Raw genomic sequence first — 26,160 nt, forward strand, 5'->3', positions numbered from 1 at the left:
CCTAAACCTAACCCTTATTCTAACCCTAATCCTAACCGTAACTTTAGCAAGCAGTTGTTTATCAACATATACAGTCATTTGTTGATTATATGGCCATCTGTAGATCATCTATATGGGACTATCAGAATAAAGTGTGATCCACAAACTCAATCAATTGTCATGTCATGTCCTTTCGTGGGGCGATGCCATGTCGTGTTGGACGTGTTCCTAGCTCAATGTTGGAACTGATCTCTGTGAGATGCAGCCGCATCGCTCGCAGGATACTCCTCCGCCCAATCATAATAAACGCCCTGTCTCATCCTCGGGTCCTGACAGCGTAATAACAGTATGATTGTGAAGTACCTCGTCATTGATAACGAGCTGTGTACCGAGCTTAATGAGCCCCATGTAAATGAGAATGGATACACACACACACACACACACACACACACACACACACACACACACACACACACACACACACACACACACACACACACACACACACACACACACACACACACAAAGCAGGTAGGCAGGCGCGTGCACACACACACACACACACACACACACACACACACACACACACACACACACACACACACACACACACACACACACACACACACACACACACAGACATTGGGCCTCTCCAGGCGACTGAAAGTGGGGGCTTCAGTGCCAGTCAATATCCCAGCTGTAATCACACCAAACTGCTCACTAAGCCACTCACTGTGTGTGTGTGAGTTTGTGTTTGTGTGTGGACATGACCTACTAGTCTAAACAGACTCCAGATCAGATCCTTTCAAGGCTACCCAGACGCGCCCTATGACGATTTCACCTTGTCCACCCGCTACCCCCTCCACCCTCGCCTTCCGCCCGTGTGTCACGTACTCGGTGTCACATCGAGGAGCACGTCTGCAAGGAACAACTAGCAGAGAGCTGCAAGACGAAAACACACAGAGATCACAGAAGCAAAGCACAAATACATGTACACACACACACACCTATACTGCAGACCTGTCAGCTGCTTTAGCTTTTACAACACAAACACAGAGCAAGAGGCAATACCTATCTCCATAGCAGTCCAGCCAAAGGAAGAAAAAAAATGATGGTGGCTAACATGAAAGAGATGAGGATGCTCCTAAAACAGCATCTGAAAACTGATATCATAAGCAGATTTCCCCTTAAGGAGATTAGGTGGACACAGGAGCCAGCTCACTGTGTGCAGTAAAGGCTGGGAGTCTTAATTCAATATACAGGAAAGCTCCCAGTCTGAGGTCTCAGTTTTATTATTGACGTTGCATTAACTGTGGAGTTTGATGTCGCAGTTCCAGACGCTCCAAGGAAGAAAACAGCAAGACAGGGATTTAATCAAAGGTGCACTGTACTGGTAATTTCCCTGACGTTCGCTGAGATCACTTTCACACTAAACGCTGCGAATGTCGGCTCAAGCGTAAATGACCTTTTGTCGAGTGCCGTGCGCTTGTCAACGATGCAGGTAGAGCTACTGTGCTTGTATGGGTAGGCATTGGCAAAAAAAATCTAATAATCTTTAGATCTTTAAAACTTTAGATCTTATTTAAAAATATTTCTCATCAGTTCCCATTAGTCCTTCAAGTACAGCCCTGACTTCCAGATGGTTCCAGATGGTTCCAGATGGATAAGATCAGTAGATTGGGAGATAACCAGGCAAAGCGACAGCCACCAGTGTTCTACTGCAGTGCTTCATGTGCAAGGGAGGCCTGATTCTGACTCTAACCTGCTCTGAAGTTTCCTACCCCCAGGCTAAGCTCTCCCTCTCTGTTTGTGTCTGTGTGTGTCTGTGTTTCCTAGGTATTCTCCGGGATCTTCACCGCTGAGATGGTCTTAAAGATCATCGCTCTAGATCCATACTACTATTTCCAACAAGGTTGGAACATCTTTGACAGCATCATCGTGTGCCTCAGCCTCATGGAGCTGGGCCTGTCTGACGTGGAGGGACTGTCCGTTCTCCGGTCCTTCAGACTGGTATTTAACCATTTAACATGTCGCCCCTCTGGCCTATCTGTGTCTCTGTGTGCTGTCTGTCTCTCTGTGTGTTTGTAGATGATGGTTGTCTGGAATGGATGTGTTAACCTCTAACGCCTCACAAACCCGGACCCGGGATCCCCCCCATCAAAAAAGCTGACTAGCATAGCCTAGCCTAAAGCCACAGGGATATCATATAATAAAATGTTCATGAAATCACAAGTCCAAGACACCAAATGAAAGATACACATCTTGTGAATCCAGCCATCATTTCTAATTTTTAAAATGTTTTACAGGGAAGACACAATATGTAAATCTATTAGCTAACCACGTTAGCAAAAGACACCACTTTTTTACTCCATCAGTAGCTATCACAAATTCGACCAAATAAAGATATAAATAGCCACTAACCAAGAAACAACTTCATCAGATGACAGTCTGATAACATATTTATTGTATAGCATATGTTTTGTTAGAAAAATGTGCATATTTCAGGTATAAATCATAGTTTACCATTGCAGCCACCATCACAACTCTCACCAAAGCAACTAGAATAACTACAGAGACCATCGTGTATTACCTAATTACTCATCATAAAACATTTCTTAAAAATACACAGCGTACAGCAAATGAAAGACACAGATCTTGTGAATCCAGCCAATATTTCAGATTTTCTAAGTGTTTTACAGCGAAAACACAATATAGCGTTATATTAGCTTACCACAATAGCAAACATCACAACAGCATTGATTCAAGCCAAAAATAGCGATAACGTATAAACCACCAAAATATATAAATTTTTTCACTAACCTTCTCAGAATTCTTCAGATGACAGTCCTATAACATCATATTACACAATGCATATAGAGTTTGTTCGAAAATGTGCATATTTAGCGGCACAAATCGTGGTTATACAATGAGAAAAGTAACAAAGCTGCAAAGAAAATGTCAGGAGAAATCTTTGGAGAGGCACCTATTCTAATCAGTAACTAATCCAAAACTTGACTACAAAATACAGGTTGGACAGCAAATGAAAGACAAATTAGTTCTTAATGCAATCGCTGTGTTACATTTTTTAAATTAACGTTACTACAACATACAGCGTGCGTTAAAGCGAGGCTACACTGAAATTAATGGCGGCTTATGCATGTAACATTTTTCAACAGAACAACGAATTATCAGCATAAATAGTTCTTACTTTTTGATGAACTCCCATCAGAATCTTGGGAAAGGTGTCCTTTGTCCAAAAGAATCGTTGCTCGGTTGTAGAATGTCCTCTTCAACGTTGCAATTAGCAGTAAACATTAGGCATGTGGTCCAGACATCACCAACTCCCTAGAACGCAACACTAATACATATCCGAAAAATCGCAATATACTGACATAAACTGATATAATTCGGTTTAAAATAACAACATTATGATGTCTTTAACACCTATATCGAATAAAAACACAGCCGGATATTTCTAAGAGTTATAACCGAAGGTTCTGGTACGATATGCCAAGCTCCTTTCTGCGTCAGAGCGAAGAGGGAAAAGAACGCACACCTCCTTGCCAAGCCATTTATAACCTTTCAGATCTGCCTAGAGACTCCATTTCAAGACTCACTATTCGCTAACAACCAGGGGAAGGCGTATGCAGTGCATCTCAACCAATAGAAGACAGGCGGATTTATAAACAGATCTGAGAACAGCTTGCAAAATGTTGCATTCTCACATCCACATAGGAAAATTGCTCTAAGTCCAGTTCTGTTTCACTCACAGATATAATTCAAACGGTTTTAGAAACTAGAGAGTGTTTTCTATCCAATAGTAATAATAATATGCATATTGTACGAGCAAGAATTGAGTACGAGGCTGTTTAATTTGGGAACGTAATTATTACAAAGTGCTAACAGCACCCCCTAATGACAAGAAGTTAAAGCTTGCACTGTTTGACAGTGTGACTGGTTAGGTCTCTCACAAAATGGTACTGTACATGTATGCGAACTGTAAGTCCCCCTAACTGTGAGACCATTGGCAAGTCCTTCTCAACAGTTACTAAACCAGCCTGAGCTATGTAACCTCTTTTTACTACCATATCCCATTGACAGAATGATTTGAATTGTAGTCAGTAGCCACTTCTTTATTTAGAAATGTGAAATGTGGGCCTCCCGAATGGTGCAGCGGTCTAAGGCACTGCATCGCAGTGTTGTGGTGTCACTACAGCCTGGGGTTTGGTCATTACTGGCAGTGACCGGGAGTCCCATAGGGCAGAGCAAAATTGGCCCAGCGTTGTCCGGGTTAGGGGAGGGTTTGGCCGGGGGGGCTTTACTTGGCTCATCGTGCTCTAGTGACTCCTTGTGGCGGGCCGGGTGCCTGCAGGCTGACTTCGGTCATCAGTTGAATTGTGTTTCCTCCGGCACATTGGTGCAGCTGTCGTCCGGGTTATGCAAGCATGTATTAAGAAGCGCGGTTTGGCTGGTCATGTTTCACAGCACTTGACCTTTGCCTCTCCAGAGCCCGTTGGGGAGTTGCAGCGATGAGACAACATTGTAATCACGAAAAAGGGGGAGGTTAAAAATTGCACAAAAAAGTGAAATGTGACTAATAAACATTTTACTAAAAGTTTAAACTCGAACATGAGAATAGGATAAAGAAAATATAATTTGTCTTTAAATCTCTTGATTCAACTTCTACTTAACATTAATTTCTAAATTCATTTCTCAGACAACTAACAAACAGCTGGTCTCACTATCTCCCCTCCCACAGCTGAGGGTGTTCAAGTTGGCCAAGTCGTGGCCCACCCTCAACACACTCATCAAGATCATCGGCAACTCGGTGGGCGCCCTGGGAAACCTGACCCTGGTCCTAGCCATCATAGTCTTCATCTTTGCCGTGGTGGGCATGCAGCTGTTCGGCAAGAACTACCAAGACTGCGTGTGTAAGATCTCCAAAGACTGTACGCTGCCGCGCTGGCACATGAAGGACTTCTTCCACTCGTTCCTCATCGTGTTCCGGGTGCTGTGCGGCGAGTGGATCGAGACCATGTGGGATTGTATGGAGGTGGCCGGGCAACCTCTCTGCATCCTGGTCTTCATGCTCGTCATGGTGATCGGGAACCTAGTGGTGAGTCAAACTAAGTCACTCAGTCTTTTTGGTTAGGGTGGGTTATAAGGTCTGTCTACGTCAAACCAAGTCACTCAGTCTCTTTGGTTAGGGTGGGTTATAAATAGTATGTAATTTAGTAGCATGTTCGAGTTTAAAGGAATTCATTGGACACAAATTGTTTTTACTCTGATTTAGTTTTGCTGTGTTGTTCATGAAATGTCTAGAATATGTGTCATTTCAGGGCTTATACCCAAGTTTGACATTACTCAGTGTCCTCAAAAAACATGGGGTGTTTGTTTGTGTGCTTGTGTGAGTGAGGGGGTGAGTGCCTCGTCTAGCTTTCTGCCCATCCGCTTTATCCCCCTCCTACCAATGTCTCTCTACCTGCCATGGTTGGAGCTTTTGGCAGGGTGGGAGGGGTGTACGGGGGGTTGTGAAAAAGGAGGGAGGATGGGGGTGAGCTAATCTCCATGAACTGTTTTGGTAGCGGTATGACAACACGACCCTGATGGTGGCCCTCGTGGAACGCCCCACCGCCCACTACTGTGTCCAGAGCTGCAGGGGTCGGTGGAAGGGAGTGTTGCAATCAAACGATCCCCCTCCCTCCCCCTTCCCCACAAAGCTCACATGTTCCCGATACGGGGCCTGATTCAGTTTCACAAAGACGCATGCCTGGCAGTGAATAGCCTTGTTAGCCTTGGCAAAAGGAACACAAAGGGATGAAATGTTGAGATGTCACAGGGTTCTGTTCTGTGACTGCTTTGTTTCCGTTAGAAAAGGACTGAGTTTTACAGTCCTGCTCCACATGTATAGTAATTAAAAGACACCCCTTTAAAGGTTAGGGGGTTCAGCTGGGGAAAATAACAGTGATAAAGGAAGTAACAGGGTCCTGGGCCTCAGTTGGTCTAGATACCATTTGTCACAGAAGCCTATGCAGTGTTACTGACTGAAGCGCTGACTTCAGCAGTTTTGTTAGATCATAGGGATATCTGCACACTTACAAGGCTGTCTTCCTTGACTGTATTTCTGCTGTCTGTATCTCTCTCTCTCTGTCACTCGCAAACACACACACACTTTGTCCTGGCAGACCTAATACCATGTCCTTAAGGCTGTCATCGGTGAGGGGTTTTCCACACTAACTGACACGTAGACAGGTGCTGAAGTTTACGCTGGCATCGTTGGGCAGCCCAATGCCATACTGAGGGTTACTGTATAAGTCTCCTACTGTATGTGTTAGGGTTGTTTAAATACAAAATGTCTCATGATTACCATGCAGGAAGTGAACCCACATCCTTGCTACTGCCCTACCCCAACTCATTGAGCCACTTAATTAGGGACTAAATGAGTCAAGGCTCTCTACTGTATGGAGTGGTACTCAGTCTTCCCAGTACCGCTCTCTATTTACAGTGTCCTCTCTGTCCTCAGTGGTCGCCTCTTTCACTACATGCTCCACTACTGTTCCCATCCGCGGGGCAGCCGAGCAACGAAGCCACAATTACCCAGCCAAATGTATCTGCTAATATTATCTTTCTCTGCGGGGTCGCCCCCAGTCCCTTAGTCAAGTCAGCGCCTGTCATTTGCTTACGCACTTGTGTTAGAGGCCCCCTCCTCTCCTCCTCGCTTCTGCCCCCCTCCTCCGCCACCCTCATCCTCTTCTCGGCCTCTTCCATCTCTCCTCCCCCCTTCCCTCCTCATTCCCCACCTCCTCTTCTCTCTCTCTTTCCTTCTCCCTCCCCTCTTCTCTCTTTCCCTCCTCCTTCCTTATCCACCTCCTCATCTCTCTCTCCCTCCTCCCTCCTCCTCCTCCTCCTCCTCCACCTCCTCTTCTTTCTCTCCTTCCTCCTGCCTCCTTATCTACCTCCTTTTCTCTCTCTCCCTCCTCCTCCCTCCCCCTGTCATATTTATTTCAGCTGAGCAGTCAAAGGAGGTCGGTGAGACTTAGTACTGCCTGGCCTCTGAGACCTTGTGTTGTGTAACATAACATGGCTGCCAGTGTCTTGTCGGGAGGCTGACAAAACGTTTGATGTGGGACGGCGTGTTAACAGATCCAGATCAACAAACGTCAACGTCAAAAGACGCGAGTCATACTGAGGTTCATTAGAAAATGAGCACTCGTCTAGGTATCCAGACCTGACCTCAAGTGATCTTCTACCTCAGGTCCCTATTGTCTCAAGTGTTGTCAAATCAAATCAAATGTTATTTGTCACATACACGTGTTTAGCAGATGTTATTGTGGGTGTAGTGAAATGCTTATGTTTCTAGCTCCAACAGTGCAGTAATATCTAACAAGTAATATCTAACAATTTCATAACAATACACACATAACATAATTGCAAAAGGGTTTTCTAATGATCAATTAGGCTTTTAAAATGAATAACTTGGATTAGCTAACACAACGTGCCATTGGAACACAGGAGTGATGGTTGCTGATAATGGGCCTCTGAATGCCTATGTAGATATTCCATAAAAAATCTTTCCAGCAACAATAGTCATTTACAACATTAACAATGTCTACACTGTATTTCTGATCAATTTGATGTTATTTTAATGGACAAAACAATGTGCTTGTCACGACTTCTACCGAAGTCGTAGCCTCTCCTTGTTCGGGCGGTGCTCGGCGGTCGACGTCACCGGTCTTCTAGCCATCATCGATCCATTTTTCATTTTTCCATTGGTTTTGTCTTGTCTTCCCACACACCTGTTTTCAATCCCATCCGTTACCTCTTGTGTATTTAACCCTCTGTTTCCCCTCATGTCTTTGTCAGAGATTGTTTTATGTCAGTATTGTTTCTTGCTGTATAGGTGCGCGACGGGTCCTCGTACCCATGTTTATTTTTATGTATGTACATTTTTGTGTTTGGAGCATGTTAAGTGGACATATATTAAAAGACTCCATTTACACTCCGTTTCACTCTCCTGCGCCTGACTTCCCTGCCACCTATACACACGACTCTGACAGAATCCCTGACCAAAAATATGAAGTCAGCAGGAGGAGACACTTCGCTCATGGAGGTAGAGGAACGCGTCATGGAACAAGCGGAGGAGATTGACAGTCTGAGCGCCGCCATGGATCGCATTGTCCAGAATATGGACCGCTGGGAGAGACAGGGAGTTTTTCCAGCGCCTCCACCACCACAACCCGGGATTTCCTTTGAACGCTTTTTCTCCTCCTGAACCTAACAAAATCCATTTATCCCTACCCACGGGATACAATGGAGATACTGCCAGCTGCCAGGGTTTTCTCCTAAAACTGAACTTGTATCTGGCCACGGTCTCTCCAGTACCATCGGACCGTGAGAAGAGTTGCGCCCTCGTCTCATGCCTCACCGGGAAAGCCCTGGAGTGGGCCAGCGCTGTGTGCAGAGAGGAGGATGCGGCGTTGGACCATTTTGAGGCGTTCATCCGCCATTTCCGGATGGTATTCGACCACCCATCCGAAGGCAGAGCGGTGGGTGAGCTCCTCTATCATCTGAGGCAGGAGACGAGGAGTGCACAGGAGTTTGCTTTGGAGTTTAGGACCTTGGCTGCCGGCGCTGGATGGAGCGACAGGTCCCTGATCGACCATTACCGTTGTAGTCTACGCGAGGACGTCCGTCGGGAGCTGGCCTGTAGAGACACCAACCTCAACTTCGACCAGCTGGTGGACATGTCCATCAGGCTGGACAACATGCTGGCTACTCATGGACGTCTAGATCGGGGTCTGGTTGTTCCATCCTCACGCACCCTCTCTCCCGAACCTATGGAATTGGGAGGGATGGTGCGCAGGGAGACCGGAGGGGGTTCCCGCTCGAGCACCATCTATGGTCGCAGAGATCACACTGCTGGTCGGTGCCGGGTTGGTTCCTCTGGGAATAGAGAAGGCAGGCAGGGCACTCTGGCATCACCCCAGGTGAGTAGGCACCATTCTCATCCAGAGCCCTCTGCTGCACTAATGTTTGTCTCTGTCACTTTTCCGGATTTTTCCCTGCATTCCCAGTATAAGGCGCTAGTAGATTCAGGCGCGGCTGGGAATTTCATTAATAAAAATTTAGCTCATAGTTTAGGGATCCCTATTGTTTCTGTGGATATGCCTTTCCCTATTCATGCCTTAGATAGTCGACCAATAGGGTCAGGGTTTATCAGGGAGGTCACCGCACCTTTGTATATGATAACGCAGGAGGGTCACAAGGAGAAGATGAGTCTTTTCCTTATTGATTCCCTTGCGTATTCTGTGGTGCTAGGCCTACCCTGGTTAACTTGTCATAACCCCACTGTTTCTTGGCCACAGAGGGCTCTCACGGGGTGGTCGCGAGAGTGCTCAGGTAGGTGTTTAGGGGTTTCCGTTGGTGCTACTACGGTGGAAAGTCCAGACCAGGTCTCCACCGTGCGCATTCCCCCAGAATATACCGATTTGGCTCTCGCCTTCTGTAAAAAGAAGGCGACTCAATTACCACCCCATCGACGGGGGGATTGTGCGATAGATCTCCTGGTAGACGCTGCATATCCCAGGAGTCACGTGTATCCCCTGTCGCAAGCGGAGACGGTGGCTATAGATACATATGTCTCTGAATCCCTGCGTCAGGGGTTCATTCAGCCATCCATTTCACCCGTCTCTTCGAGTTTCTTTTTTGTGAAGAAGGATGACGGTTTACGCCCGTGCATTGATTATCGAGGTCTCAATAAAATCACGGTGAAATATAGTTACCCGTTACCTCTGATAAATACAGTTATTGAGTCAATGCACGGGGCACGCTTCTTCACAAAATTGGATCTCAGGAGTACAATCTGGTGCGTATTCGGAAGGGTGATGAGTGGAAGACGGCATTTAGCACCACCTCAGGTCATTATGAGTACCTTGTCATGCCATATGGGTTGATGAATGCTCCATCAGTCTTCCAATCATTTGTAGATGAGATCTTCAGGGACCTGCACGGGCAGGGTGTAGTGGTGTATATCGATGATATTCTGATATACTCCGCTACACGCGCCGAGCATGTGTCCCTGGTGCGCAGGGTGCTTGGTCGCCTGTTGGAGCATGATCTATATGTCAAGGCTGAGAAATGCTTGTTCTTCCAACAATCCATCTCCTTCCTAGGGCATCGGATTTCCACTTCAGGAGTGGAAATGGAGAGCGACCGCATTACAGCCGTGCGTAATTGGCCGACTCCAACCACGGTAAAGGAGGTGCAGCGTTTTTTAGGGTTTGCCAATTACTACCGGAGGTTTATCCGGGGTTTTGGTCAGGTTGCTGCTCCCATTACCTCACTGCTAAAGGGGGGCCCGGTGCGCTTGCAGTGGTCGGCTGAGGCGAACAGGGCTTTTGGACACCTGAAGACTCTGTTTACCTCGGTGCCTGTGTTGGCTCATCCGGATCCCTCTTTGCCATTCATAGTGGAGGTGGACGCATCCGAAGCTGGGATAGGAGCAGTGCTCTCTCAGCGTTCGGGTGTGCCACTGAAGCTTCGCCCCTGTGCTTTCTTTTCGAAGAAGCTCAGCCCGGCGGAGCGAAACTATGATGTGGGGGACCGGGAGCTGTTAGCTGTCGTAAAAGCCTTGAAGGCGTGGAGGCATTGGCTTGAGGGGGCTAAACACCCTTTTCTCATCTGGACTGACCACCGCAATCTGGAGTACATCCGGCAGGCGAAGAGACTGAATCCTCGCCAGGCAAGGTGGGCCATGTTTTTCACTCGTTTTGTGTTTACTCTTACTTACAGACCAGGCTCCCAGAACGTCAAGGCAGACGCATTGTCTCGGCTGTATGACACAGAGGAGCGGTCCATGGATCCCACTCCCATACTCCCAGCTTCGTGTTTGGTGGCGCCAGTAGTGTGGGAGCTGGACGCAGACATTGAGCGGGCGTCACGTGCAGAGCCCTCTCCTCCTGAGTGTCCAGCTTGTCGTCTGTACGTTCCGTCTGCTGTCCGCGACCGATTGATCTATTGGGCTCACACGTCACCCTCCTCTGGTCATCCTGGGATAGGTCGGACGATGCGCTGTCTTGATGGGAGGTACTGGTGGCCCACTTTAGCTAAGGACGTGAGGATTTATGTTTCCTCCTGCTCGGTGTGCGCCCAGTGGAAGGCTCCGAGACACCTGCCCAGAGGTAAGCTTCAACCTTTACCCATTCCTCAACGGCCGTGGTCGCACCTGTCGGTGGATTTTTTGACTGATCTTCCACCTTCACAGGGTTACACCACAATCCTGGTCGTTGTGGATCGGTTTTCGAAGTCCTGTCGTCTCCTCCCTTTGCCCGGTCTCCCTACGGCCTTACAAACTGCAGAGGCCCTGTTTACACACGTTTTCCGGCACTATGGGGTGCCTGAGGATATAGTGTCTGATCGGGGTCCCCAGTTCACATCAAGGGTCTGGAAGGCGTTCATGGAACGTCTGGGGATCTCGGTTAGTCTTACCTCAGGTTTTCACCCCGAGAGTAATGGGCAGGTGGAGAGAGTTAACCAGGATGTGGGCAGGTTTCTGCGGTCCTATTGCCAGGACCGGCCGGGGGAGTGGGCGAAGTTCGTGCCCTGGGCAGAGATGGCCCAGAACTCGCTATGTCACTCCTCCACTAACCTTACTCCTTTTCAATGTGTATTAGGGTATCAGCCGGTTCTGGCTCCTTGGCATCAGAGTCAGACCGAGGCTCCTGCGGTGGACAATTGGTTTCGGCGCCAGAAAATTGGTGCAGACCGTCGCCACATTGAGGCCCCGGTGTTCGCAAGAGGGGACAAGGTCTGGCTCTCGACCCGAAACCTGCCCCTCCGCCTGCTCTGCCGGAAGCTGGGTCCGCGGTTTGTGGGGCCGTTTAAAGTCCTGAGGAGAGTGAACGAGGTATGTTATAGGTTACAACTGCCCACTAATTACCGTATTAACCCCTCGTTCCATGTGTCTCTCCTCAGGCCGATGGTGGCTGGCCCGCTCCAGGAGGCTGAAGTGCGTGAAGTTCCTCCGCCTCCTCTAGACATCGAGGGGGTCCCAACGTACTCTGTTCGATCCATTTTGGATTCGAGACGTCGGGCGAGGGGCCTTCAGTACCTCGTGGACTGGGAGGGGTACGGGCCGGAGGAGAGATGCTGGGTTCCGGTGGAGGACGTTTTAGATCCTTCCATGTTAAAAGAATTCCACCGCCTCCATCCGGATCGCCCTGCACCTCGCCCTCCGGGTCGTCCCCGAGGCCAGTGTCGACGCGCTGCTGGGGCCGCGCGTCAGGGGGGGGGTACTGTCACGACTTCTGCCGAAGTCGTTGCCTCTCCTTGTTCGGGCGGTGCTCGGCGGTCGACGTCACCGGTCTTCTAGCCATCATCGATCCATTTTTCATTTTTCCATTGGTTTTGTCTTGTCTTCCCACACACCTGTTTTCAATCCCATCCATTACCTCTTGTGTATTTAACCCTCTGTTTCCCCTCATGTCTTTGTCAGAGATTGTTTTATGTCAGTATTGTTTCTTGCTGTATAGGTGCGCGACGGGTCCTCGTACCCATGTTTATTTTTATGTATGTACATTTTTGTGTTTGGAGCATGTTAAGTGGACATATATTAAAAGACTCCATTTACACTCCGTTTGACTCTCCTGCGCCTGACTTCCCTGCCACCTATACACACGACTCTGACAGTGCTTTTCTTTCAAAAACAAGGACATTTCTAAGTGACCCCAAACTTTTGCACGGTAGTGTAAACATATGAGATGCAAAATATGTAAACATTATTAAAGTTGCCAGTGATTTCAAGTCTATGTATATACGGCAGCAGCCTCTAAGGTGCTCCTGATGGCTATTTAACAGTCTGATGGCCTTGAGATAGCAGCTGTTTTTCAGTCTCTCGGTCCCAGCTTTGATGCACCTGTACTGACCTCGCCTTCTGGATGATAGTGGGGTGAACAGGCAGTGGCTCGGGTGGTTGTTGTCCTTGATGATCTTTTTGGCCTTCCTGTGACATCGGGTGCTGTAGGTGTCCTGGAGGGCAAGTAGTTTGCCGCCGGTGATCCGTTGGGCAGACTGCACCACCCTCTGGAGAGCCCTGCGGTTGCAGGCAGTGCAGTTGCTGTACTAGGCGGCGATACAGCCCGACAGGATGCTCACAATTGTGCATGTGTAAAAGTTTGTGGGTTTTGGGTGTCAAGCTAAATTTCTTCAGCCTCCTGAGGTTGAAGAGGTGCTGAAGCGCCTTCTTCACTACACTGTTTGTGTGGGTGGACCATTTCAGTTTGTCAGTGATGTGGACGCCGAGGAACTTTAAGCTTTCCACCTTCTCCACTGCGGTCCCGTCGATGTGGATAGGGTGGTGCTGAGAACTGAGAACTCAACTGGCTGTATGGACTCAGACAGTATATCCCCATGTTTCCATATAAACAGGGTATGTTACAATCCCTGATGTCTCTCCGGAAGGAAATCCTTGGCCTGAGCGTGTCAACTTTTATATCCAGTGACTGAAAATTTGCGAGTGATATACTCGGAAGCGGTGGGTGGTGTGTGCGCCTCCTGAGTCGGACTAGAAGACCACTCCGAATAACACTTCTCTGCCGGTGGTGTTTTGAATCAGCCTCTAGAATCCAATTCCCCTGGGGGGTACGAACAAAGGAACCGATTCGGGAAAGTCGTATTCCTGGTCGTAATGCTGGGGAGTTACCGAAGCTCTGATATCCAGAAGTTCTTCCCGGCTGGATGTAATAACACAAACAAATTCTGGGCTAATAATGTAAGAAATAACACATAAAAAACAAATTGCTGCAAAGTTGCCTAGGAGTTAGAAGCACGGCTGCCCTATCTGTCGGCGCCATCTTGGTCTTGTGAACCACTTCTCCTGCATGGTACTCTGTGAACACTACCCTCTCCTGCGTGATACTCTGAACACTCCCCTCTCCTGCATGGTACTCTGTGAACACTCCCCTTTCCTGCATGGTACTCTGTGAACACTCCCCTCTCCTGCATGGTACTCTGTGAACACTCCCCTTTCCTGCATGGTACTCTGTGAACACTCCCCTCTCCTGCATGATACTCTGTGAACACTCCCCTCTCCTGCATGGTACTCTGTGAACAATCCCCTCTCCTGCATGGTACTCTGTAAACAATCACCTCTCCTGCGTGATACTCTGTGAACACTCCCCTCTCCTGCATGGTACTCTGTGAACACTCCTCTCTCCTGCATGGTACTCTGTGAACAATCCCCTCTCCTGCATGGTGCTCTGTGAACACTCCTCTCTCCTGCATGGTACTCTGTGAACAATCCCCTCTCCTGCATGGTACTCTGTGAACACTCCTCTCTCCTGCATGGTACTCTGTGAACAATCCCCTCTCCTGCATGGTACTCTGTGAACAATCACCTCTCCTGCGTGATACTCTGTGAACACTCCCCTCTCCTGCATGGTACTCTGTGAACACTCCTCTCTCCTGCATGGTACTCTGTGAACAATCCCCTTTCCTGCATGGTGCTCTGTGAACACTCCCCTCTCCTGAATGGTCTCTGTGAACACTCCCCTCTCCTGCATGGTACTCTGAACACTCCCCTCTCCTGCATGGTACTCTGTGAACACTCCCCTCTCCTGCATGGTACTCTGTGAACACTCCCCTCTCCTGCATGGTACTCTGTGAACACTCCCCTCTCCTGCATGGTACTCTGTGAACACTCCCCTCTCCTGCATGGTACTCTGTGAACACTCCCCTCTCCTGCATGGTACTCTGTGAACACTCCCCTCTCCTGCATGGTACTCTGTGAACACTCCCCTCTCCTGCATGGTACTCTGTGAACACTCCTCTCTCCTGCATGGTACTCTGTGAACAATCCCCTTTCCTGCATGGTGCTCTGTGAACACTCCCCTCTCCTGAATGGTCTCTGTGAACACTCCCCTCTCCTGCATGGTACTCTGTGAACACTCCCCTCTCCTGCATGGTACTCTGTGAACACTCCCCTCTCCTGCGTGGTACTCTGTGAACACTCCTCTCTCCTGCATGGTGCTCTGTGAACACTCCCCTCTCCTGCGTGGTACTCTGTGAACACTCCCCTCTCCTGCGTGATACTCTGAACACTCCCCTCTCCTGCATGGTGCTCTGTGAACACTCCTCTCTCCTGCATGGTGCTCTGTGAACACTCCCCTCTCCTGCATGGTACTCTGAACACTCCCCTCTCCTGCATGGTACTCTGTGAACAAGCCCCTCTCCTGCATGGTACTCTGTGAACACTCCCCTCTCCTGCATGGTACTCTGTGAACACTCCCCTCTCCTGCATGGTACTCTGTGAACACTCCCCTCTCCTGCATGGTGCTCTGTGAACACTCCTCTCTCCTGCATGGTACTCTGTGAACACTCCCCTCTCCTGCATGGTACACTGAGAACAGTCCCCTCTCTGTGGACATGAGTGGGCCAATATGAACAATCCAATAGCTGCCCTGAATGTGCTTGTAAATGTCTGCACAATATCCCCATGGCATGAACGTCTTGTTTTCACTCAGGGAAAAGGGAGAGAGAGAGAGAGGGAGAGAGAGAGGAATAGAGAGAGAGACAGAGACAGAGAGAGAGAGTAAAAGGGAGAAGGGGGGGTGAGTATCGTGGAGATCCATGGCAATAGCATTCTCTAATCTCTTGTTCTAGAAATCCTGTGAACGTGGTGTGTGCAGCACAAACACAGGTCATTACGCCACCGCCTGCCACTCTCATCCCCAGCAACAATGTAAAGAAGCAGGCTGACTGGAGAGTCTAGACTAGAGAGTCGGTCCTCTATCCAGGCAGCTTGCCAGCCTAACCCTACACCTCTGCTCTCAAACATACTGTATGTGGGCCATGGCAGTAAGGTTCAGTTACAGTATACGGTGTGGTCTTGGCTTGGGGGGGTGAATATACAGATGTAGGATCTTAATTTGAGCCAGTTTGCTACAACAAGAATAGAATCCTGCAGCAACAGGAAATTTGAAGTACTATGTGGATTATAATTCATGTATATTTTTTTGTAGGGGTAGATACAAATCAAGTCTGACATTTTAAAGTGGAAATTACAAACTTTAGAAGCCTTTTTAAACATTGAATACACTACAGTACAAGTTAGCATTTCTCAGCAACAAAAGAGTGATCAAATTAACATCCTACATTTTTACAGGGATGGTTATCTCCTTTAATTATCCCTTTTCATCTCGGTGGCGTGTTACCTTACCAGCCTTGTACCTCTCCTCCCCTCCGCCTCTACCTTGGAAAGGTTGTTTGGACCACACACGGTGGAAACAGAAATGTGTCGTCAGTCAGTCAAGAAAGAAAGAAAGAAAGAAAGAAAGAGCGAGAGAGACACAGACAGACAGAGAGAGAGAGAGAGGGGGGGGGGGGTGTTGTGCACGTGTGTGAGTGTGTGTGTGGGAAGCGAGGTCGCTAAACAGAGAGAGAGGTGTGTGTGACCCTTTCTGCACCAACTCTATTGACTCATCACATACACTGCTGCTACTGTTTATAATCTATCCCATCGGCTAGGTACTGGTACCCCGTGTATATAGCCATTATCATTACTCATTGTGTATTTATTCCTTACATAAAAACAATTTTCTCAATATTTTTCACTCTGCATTTTGGGGCATTTAAGCATTTCACTGTTAGACTACACCTGTTGTTTGCGAAGCATGTGACAAATAAAATGTGATTTGTCTGTGTGTCTGTCTGTGTCTGTGCGTGAGTGTCTGTGTGTCTGTGTGTCCCTATCTGCTGGGCTTGGAGCTTCAATCAGCGGAGCAGATGATGCGAGCGGATATGCTCCGGGTCCCTGCACCTGCGGGGGTCTGGTGCTAATCAGCATTATTCAAAGCAGAACGGACAGTCTGGTAACTGGAGAGGTGAAAGTAGGCCTGTTATCTGATGGGCAAGCCTAGATTATATCCTGGGCTGTGTATGTATATGTGCCGGACCAGGGACAAGACTGGGTCAGGTTGCGCTCAATCTTTCAGCCTGGCTGAGTCACACCATGCCAGCTGTACATGCAGGTTGGTTTTCTCTTAGCATCAGAGAGGCAAGACATTCATCATTATGAAAACCGTTGAATTCTATATGAATTCCGTCCATTGAATGACCTATGTAAACGTAATTCTAGGTAACAAGATCGCTTTAACTTGATATTATATATGCATGTATGCAGATATTTTGGAGGATATCAGTTTTCACAGGAAGCCTCCGCTACTATGGAGACAGGTACATGTTTAATGACAGGTTTGATTGATATGTGCTAGTGTGTATCACTCTCATTCATAGCCTAGTGGTTAGAGCGTTGGACTAGTAACCGAAAGGTTGCAAGATTGAATCCCTGAGCTAACAAGGTAAAAATCTGCCGTTCTGCCCCTGAACAAGGCAGTTAACCCACTGTTCCTAGGCCGTTATTGAAAATAAGAATTTGTTCATAACTGACTTGCCTAGTTAAATAAAGGTAAAATAAAAAATTCATCACCAGATCAGAAGTAAACTAAGGCAGAGAGTGGGTCTCAAGGTCTCTCATCAGTGAGTGTTAAATGCCACACACCCAAAGCCCAGTGACAGTCCTACTAAATGTTTGTTTATGTGTGTGTGTCCACCTCTACTTTATGTAAGTGTTTATGGGACTCCTAAGGTGTCTCTTTGGAAGGTTCCATGTCAGGTGGTGTCCTTCCATTGGACCCTGGCACTGTGGGACTCCTAACTATGCTAGGTGTTAATACCCAGGCACAACTGGCAGCAGTTAGCACCTCACTAACTGTGTGGCAACCAGGGGCCTGCTACACCTTGCTCTTTCCAAATTCCTCTTATGTTTACACACAGTCTCTGATGGCAACAGTTTCTAGGGATTTGTTGTTGTGTTTTCCTCCAAGCATATTACAACAGATTAGAAAAAGCCATCACCAAGTAATTCTAATATTACCAAATAATCACCACATTTTTAATTAGAATTTAATTCATGTAAGAATTTACTGCCAGGGTAGTCTCACTATAGTCTAATCAAATAACACAGTGGTTTAGTACTTACTAATATTAAAGCATTGAAATTCATTGACGCAAGGCATTTTAATTACTTTTATCCTGAATCATGCGTCTCAAATCATACCATAGGCTAGCCATAGGCTGAGACTGATCCTCACTGTAACAGTAGGATTCATAGTAAAAAGAGCCCTCTTTTGATTAGGTTTTTGGGAGACAATGATGCAGACCCTCAAAGGGTTTAGCAGTGAGAATATGGGCCACACTGCTCTAAGGCTAATGCCTTCCAGCATTCATGTGACTTATCGGCACAGAAATGCTATCATTTTGCATGGATGGGTAAAGTAACCACGCAATGTGTGTGTGTGTGTGTTCACGCATGTGCGTGCGTGTTTGGTTACAGTTTAATATTCAGTTGTCACAACATTCGTTGCTTGGATACAGACGACAGGGTTTCGGTCAATTTTTTTACTCGAGAACAGCTTCAAATGCCAAGTCAAATGTCAAATGTCAATCGTTATCAAACACAATATTGAGATTCAGTTTGTCAAGATATCCTAAAATGTCTGCGGTTGACGTTATTGGTTGGCTGTACTTGGTCTTGGATGATTCATGGTTATTGGCTAGACTGTGTCTTGACACAGTGGACTAGGTGTGTGAGTTGGTAAAATACCAATCGACAGTGCATTAACGTCTACCTTTTTGGTATTTTGCCCTTGACATTTTGCTGTTTCTCCTCTCTGTCAAGATGTCACTGATCCTCAAGGGAGTAGAAGGAAATTCTGTTGGTGCTACTGATGAAATTCTGTTGGTGCTACTGATGCAATTCTGTTGGTGCTACTGATGCAATTCTGTTGGTGCTACTGATGGAATTATGTTTGTGCTACTGATGAAATTCTGTTGGTGCTACTGATGAAATTCTGTTGGTGCTACTGATGCAATTCTGTTGGTGCTACTGATGCAATTCTGTTGGTGCTACTGATGAAATTCTGTTGGTGCTACTGATGAAATTCTGTTGGTGCTACTGATGAAATTCTGTTGGTGCTACTGATGAAATTCTGTTGGTGCTACTGATGGAATTCTGTTTGTGCTACTGATGGAATTCTGTTGGTGCTACTGATGAAATTATGTTTGTGCTACTGATGAAATTCTGTTGGTGCTACTGATGCAATTATGTTTGTGCTACTGATGGAATTATGTTGGTGCTACTGATGCAATTCTGTTGGTGCTACTGATGCAATTCTGTTTGTGCTACTGATGAAATTCTGTTGGTGCTACTGATGAAATTCTGTTGGTGCTACTGATGCAATTCTGTTGGTGCTACTGATGAAATTCTGTTGGTGCTACTGATGAAATTCTGTTGGTGCTACTGATGCAATTCTGTTGGTGCTACTGATGAAATTATGTTTGTGCTACTGATGGAATTATGTTTGTGCTACTGATGGAATTATGTTGGTGCTACTGATGGAATTATGTTTGTGCTACTGATGGAATTATGTTTGTGCTACTGATGGAGTTATGTTGGTGCTACTGATGGAATTCTGTTGGTGCTACTGATGAAATTCTGTTGGTGCTACTGATGAAATTATGTTTGTGCTACTGATGGAATTCTGTTGGTGCTACTGATGGAATTCTGTTGGTGCTACTGATGCAATTCTGTTGGTGCTACTGATGCAATTCTGTTGGTGCTACTGATGAAATTCTGTTGGTGCTACTGATGAAATTCTGTTGGTGCTACTGATGGAATTCTGTTGGTGCTACTGATGCAATTCTGTTGGTGCTACTGATGAAATTCTGTTGGTGCTACTGATGAAATTCTGTTGGTGCTACTGATGGAATTCTGTTGGTGCTACTGATGAAATTCTGTTGGTGCTACTGATGAAATTCTGTTGGTGCTACTGATGAAATTCTGTTGGTGCTACTGATGGAATTCTGTTGGTGCTACTGATGAAATTCTGTTGGTGCTACTGATGGAATTCTGTTGGTGCTACTGATGAAATTCTGTTGGTGCTACTGATGGAATTCTGTTGGTGCTACTGATGCAATTCTGTTGGTGCTACTGATGAAATTCTGTTGGTGCTACTGATGAAATTCTGTTGGTGCTACTGATGGAATTCTGTTGGTGCTACTGATGCAATTCTGTTGGTGCTACTGATGGAGTTATGTTTGTGCTACTGATGGAATTATGTTTGTGCTACTGATGGAATTATGTTTGTGCTACTGATGGAATTATGTTTGTGCTACTGATGGAATTATGTTGGTGCTACTGATGAAATTATGTTTGTGCTACTGATGGAATTATGTTTGTGCTACTGATGAAATTCTGTTGGTGCTACTGATGGAATTCTGTTGGTGCTACTGATGGAATTCTGTTGGTGCTACTGATGGAATTCTGTTGGTGCTACTGATGGAATTCTGTTGGTGCTACTGATGGAATTATGTTGGTGCTACTGATGAAATTCTGTTTGTGCTACTGATGGAATTATGTTGGTGCTACTGATGGAATTATGTTTGTGCTACTGATGGAATTATGTTGGTGCTACTGATGGAATTATGTTTGTGCTACTGATGGAATTCTGTTGGTGCTACTGATGAAATTCTAAAATCTGTTCTCCAGTTGTATCCTCGTTGTACATTTACAGTAAAACAAATCCAGACTGATCTGATGAGGTATTATACTGTATCATACGAGTAAGAGATCACAAAGAGTCAAAAGGCTTTTTACTAAGTTGATAATGGGTAAGATCATTTGATGAATGTCATAACTGGGCTGTGTAAATCTATGTGCTTGTGTGTGTGTGTGTGTGTGCTAGGTCCTGTAAAGACAATGGTCTATTTATGGCTCATGTTGCTCCCCAGCTAAAGCCAGGGGAGGTATGCAGCTATTAGGCTATACAGAACAGGTGACACTATGACACCAGAGCTACCTGCTCAGTGACCTCGTACTAATCTGACCTCATCCAAGATGGCCGACCAGGCCCACTTTTTGGTTTCCACTAGATAGCACAGCCACAAAGTCAAAATTGGCTATATCGTTTTAGAAAAGTCATGAAAACAAAAATGCAATTTAAGGTTAGCAGTGTGGTTAAGGTGAGAGTAGGTACTAGTTGCCATTTTATTTTTTATTTATTTAACTTGGCAAGTCAGTTAAGAACAAATTCTTATTTACAATGACAGCTTACACCGGTCAAACCCAGACAACGCTGGGCCAATTGTGCACTGCCCCTATGGGACTCCCAATCACAGCCAGTTGTGATACAGCCTGAATTCAAACCAGGGTGTCTTTAGTGACACCTCTAACACTGAGATGCAGCGCCTTAGACCGCTGTGCCACTCGGGAGCCAGTCCTTAGTTGTCACTGATACTCTGTCAGATATGTGTTGTCCCATAATGGTAAAGATTTAGCTTGAGGTTAGGGAGATCTGATCATAGACTAGGGACAACATAATTCTACCTTGAGCACTTTCTTAACTATTCTGTGATGTATAGGACGGGGGGTAAAAAGACAGTGTTGGTAATGGGGCTGTGAGTGGGACGGCGAGACAGAGATGGGGCCTGGGCAAGCATATGGGATATTATTAAAGTTCAAATTAATTGTCCCTGTCTGCGTCTAAGAAGGGATAAGGTGAATATCTCCTGGTGGCTGTGGTGGCTAGGACATGGTGGTGGCTAGGACTGTGTGATGGTTGGGACTGGCTGGTGGGCTGGGACTGGGTGGTGGGTTGGGAGAGAGAGGACTGGTTTAGTTTGGTCACCCAGATGTTGGCTCTTAATACTAATACGATATTATAATACCCACTGGGTTCTGCAGACTGGACACTAATGAGCACGGGTCAAGACACATGTGTGTGTATTGGTAGGTGGTGGCAGTGGTGGGGGATTGTGTGTGTGTGTAACCATTATAATCTCTTGAGATTGAATACCTATTTTCAAGAGAAAGTTTGCATTTTAGTCATATTAATGTCAAATCATCAGAATTGTATTTGGTGTAATTCATTACAAAGAACTGAAAGAAAATGTTGAGAATCACAAAATCATTAGTTTAAAAAAAGCTTTGAAGAATGCTTTAATGAACGCTTTAATGAACGCTTTAAACAACGCTTTAAACAATGCTTTAAACAACGCTTTAAACAACGCTTTAAAGAACGCTTTAATGAACGCTTTAAAGAACGCTTTAATGAACGCTTTAAAGAACGCTTTAATGAACGCTTTAATGAACGCTTTAATGAACGCTTTAAACAGCGCTTTAATGAACGCTTTAAAGAACGCTTTAATGAACGCTTTAAAGAACGCTTTAATGAACGCTTTAATGAACGCTTTAATGAACGCTTTAATGAACGCTTTAAACAGCGCTTTAATGAACGCTTTAATGAACGCTTTAAAGAACGCTTTAAAGAACGCTTTAATGAACGCTTTAAACAACGCTTTAAAGAACGCTTTAATGAATGCTTTAAAGAATGCTTTAATGAACGCTTTAAAGAACGCTTTAATGAACGCTTTAAAGAACGCTTTAATGAACGCTTTAAACAACGCTTTAAAGAACGCTTTAATGAACGCTTTAAAGAACGCTTTAATGAACGCTTTAATGAACGCTTTAAACAACGCTTTAAACAACGCTTTAATGAACGCTTTAAAGAACGCTTTAATGAACGCTTTAAAGAACGCTTTAATGAACGCTTTAATGAACGCTTTAATGAACGCTTTAAACAGCGCTTTAATGAACGCTTTAAAGAACGCTTTAATGAACGCTTTAAACAACGCTTTAATGAACGCTTTAAAGAACGCTTTAATGAATGCTTTAATGAACGCTTTAAACAACGCTTTAAAGAACGCTTTAAAGAACGCTTTAATGAACGCTTTAATTAACGCTTTAATGAACGCTTTAATGAACGCTTTAAACAACGCTTTAAAGAACGCTTTAATGAACGCTTTAAACAACGCTTTAAAGAACGCTTTAATGAACGCTTTAATGAACGCTTTAAACAGCGCTTTAATGAACGCTTTAAAGAACGCTTTAATGAACGCTTTAAAGAACGCTTTAAACAACGCTTTAAAGAACGCTTTAATGAACGCTTTAATGAACGCTTTAAACAACGCTTTAAAGAACGCTTTAATGAACGCTTTAATGAACGCTTTAATGAACGCTTTAAACAGCGCTTTAAAGAACGCTTTAATGAACGCTTTAATGAACGCTTTAAAGAACGCTTTAAAGAACGCTTTAAAGAACGCTTTAATGAACGCTTTAATGAACGCTTTAAACAGCGCTTTAAAGAACGCTTTAATGAACGCTTTAATGAACGCTTTAAACAGCGCTTTAAAGAACGCTTTAATGAACGCTTTAATGAACGCTTTAAACAACGCTTTAAAGAACGCTTTAATGAACGCTTTAATGAACGCTTTAAAGAACGCTTTAAACAACGCTTTAAACAACGCTTTAAAGAACGCTTTAATGAACGCTTTAATGAACGCTTTAATGAACGCTTTAATGAACGCTTTAAAGAACGCTTTAATGAACGCTTTAAAGAACGCTTTAATGAACGCTTTAAAGAACGCTTTAAACAACGCTTTAATGAACGCTTTAAAGAACGCTTTAATGAACGCTTTAAAGAACGCTTTAATGAACGCTTTAATGAACGCTTTAATGAACGCTTTAAACAACGCTTTAATGAACGCTTTAAAGAACGCTTTAATGAACGCTTTAAACAACGCTTTAATGAACGCTTTAAAGAACGCTTTAATGAATGCTTTAATGAACGCTTTAAACAACGCTTTAAAGAACGCTTTAAAGAACGCTTTAATGAACGCTTTAATTAACGCTTTAATGAACGCTTTAATGAACGCTTTAAACAACGCTTTAAAGAACGCTTTAATGAACGCTTTAAAGCGTTGTTTAAAGCGTTCATTAAAGCGTTCATTAAAGCGTTCTTTAAAGCGTTGTTTAAAGCGTTCTTTAAAGCGTTCATTAAAGCGTTCTTTAAAGCGTTCATTAAAGCGTTCTTTAAAGCGTTTTAATGAACGCTTTAATGAACGCTTTAAACAGCGCTTTAATGAACGCTTTAAAGAACGCTTTAATGAACGCTTTAAAGAACGCTTTAAACAACGCTTTAAAGAACGCTTTAATGAACGCTTTAATGAACGCTTTAAACAACGCTTTAAAGAACGCTTTAATGAACGCTTTAATGAACGCTTTAATGAACGCTTTAAACAGCGCTTTAAAGAACGCTTTAATGAACGCTTTAATGAACGCTTTAAAGAACGTTTTAAAGAACGCTTTAATGAACGCTTTAATGAACGCTTTAAACAGCGCTTTAATGAACGCTTTAAAGAACGCTTTAATGAACGCTTTAAAGAACGCTTTAAACAACGCTTTAAAGAACGCTTTAATGAACGCTTTAATGAACGCTTTAAACAACGCTTTAAAGAACGCTTTAATGAACGCTTTAATGAACGCTTTAATGAACGCTTTAAACAGCGCTTTAAAGAACGCTTTAATGAACGCTTTAATGAACGCTTTAAAGAACGCTTTAAAGAACGCTTTAAAGAACGCTTTAATGAACGCTTTAATGAACGCTTTAAACAGCGCTTTAAAGAACGCTTTAATGAACGCTTTAATGAACGCTTTAAACAGCGCTTTAAAGAACGCTTTAATGAACGCTTTAATGAACGCTTTAAACAACGCTTTAAAGAACGCTTTAATGAACGCTTTAATGAACGCTTTAAAGAACGCTTTAAACAACGCTTTAAAGAACGCTTTAATGAACGCTTTAATGAACGCTTTAATGAACGCTTTAATGAACGCTTTAATGAACGCTTTAAAGAACGCTTTAATGAACGCTTTAAAGAACGCTTTAATGAACGCTTTAAAGAACGCTTTAAAGAACGCTTTAATGAACGCTTTAAAGAACGCTTTAAAGAATGCTTTAATGAACGCTTTAAAGAACGCTTTAATGAACGCTTTAAACAACGCTTTAAAGAACGCTTTAAACAACGCTTTAAACAACGCTTTAAACAACGCTTTGAAGAACGCTTTAATGAACGCTTTAAACAACGCTTTGAAGAACGCTTTAATGAACGTTTTAATGAATGCTTTAATGAACGCTTTAAAGAACGCTTTAATGAACGCTTTAAACAACGCTTTGAAGAACGCTTTAATGAACGCTTTAAACAACGCTTTGAAGAACGCTTTAATGAACGCTTTAAACAACGCTTTAAAGAACGCTTTAATGAACGCTTTAATGAACGCTTTAAACAACGCTTTAAAGAACGCTTTAAAGAACGCTTTAATGAACGCTTTAATGAACGCTTTAAACAACGCTTTAAAGAACGCTTTAATGAACGCTTTAAAGAACGCTTTAAAGAACGCTTTAATGAACGCTTTAATGAACGCTTTAATGAACGCTTTAAACAACGCTTTAAAGAACGCTTTAATGAACGCTTTAATGAACGCTTTAAAGAACGCTTTAAAGAACGCTTTAATGAACGCTTTAAAGAACGCTTTAAAGAACGCTTTAATGAACGCTTTAAAGAACGCTTTAATGAACGCTTTAATGAACGCTTTAATTAACGCTTTAAAGAACGCTTTAATGAACGCTTTAATGAACGCTTTAATGAACGCTTTAATGAACGCTTTAAAGAACGCTTTAATGAACGCTTTAAACAACGCTTTAAAGAACGCTTTAATGAACGCTTTAAACAACGCTTTAATGAACTTTTTAATGAACGCTTTAAACAACGCTTTAATGAACGCTTTAATGAACGCTTTAAACAACGCTTTAATGAACGCTTTAATGAACGCTTTAAAGAACGCTTTAATGAACGCTTTAATGAACGCTTTAAACAACGCTTTAATGAACGCTTTAAAGAACGCTTTAATGAACGCTTTAAAGAACGCTTTAAACAACGCTTTAAAGAACGCTTTAATGAACGCTTTAATGAACGCTTTAAAGAACGCTTTAATGAACGCTTTAAACAACGCTTTAATGAACGCTTTAAAGAACGCTTTAAAGAACGCTTTAAAGAACGCTTTAATGAACGCTTTAAACAACGCTTTAAAGAACGCTTTAAACAACGCTTTAAAGAACGCTTTAATGAACGCTTTAAACAACGCTTTAATGAACGCTTTAATGAACGCTTTAAACAACGCTTTAATGAACGCTTTAATGAACGCTTTAAACAACGCTTTAATGAACGCTTTAA

At 44.5% G+C, this 26,160-nt stretch overlaps 1 protein-coding gene across 1 annotated transcript in view; it reads left to right on the plus strand.

The window, feature by feature from the left end:
* LOC120027735 (sodium channel protein type 4 subunit alpha-like) overlaps positions 1 to 26,160 on the plus strand; it is a 174,045-nt gene that overhangs the window by 86,024 nt on the left and 61,861 nt on the right. The window contains exons 14-15 of the mRNA XM_038972735.1: positions 1,816 to 1,989; positions 4,739 to 5,095. Of these exons, the coding sequence (XP_038828663.1) occupies positions 1,816 to 1,989; positions 4,739 to 5,095 (531 nt within the window). The remainder of the gene's footprint in view (positions 1 to 1,815; positions 1,990 to 4,738; positions 5,096 to 26,160) is intronic.

This window comes from Salvelinus namaycush, chromosome 33 (assembly GCF_016432855.1).
Source record: "Salvelinus namaycush isolate Seneca chromosome 33, SaNama_1.0, whole genome shotgun sequence".
Taxonomy (NCBI): domain Eukaryota; kingdom Metazoa; phylum Chordata; class Actinopteri; order Salmoniformes; family Salmonidae; genus Salvelinus; species Salvelinus namaycush.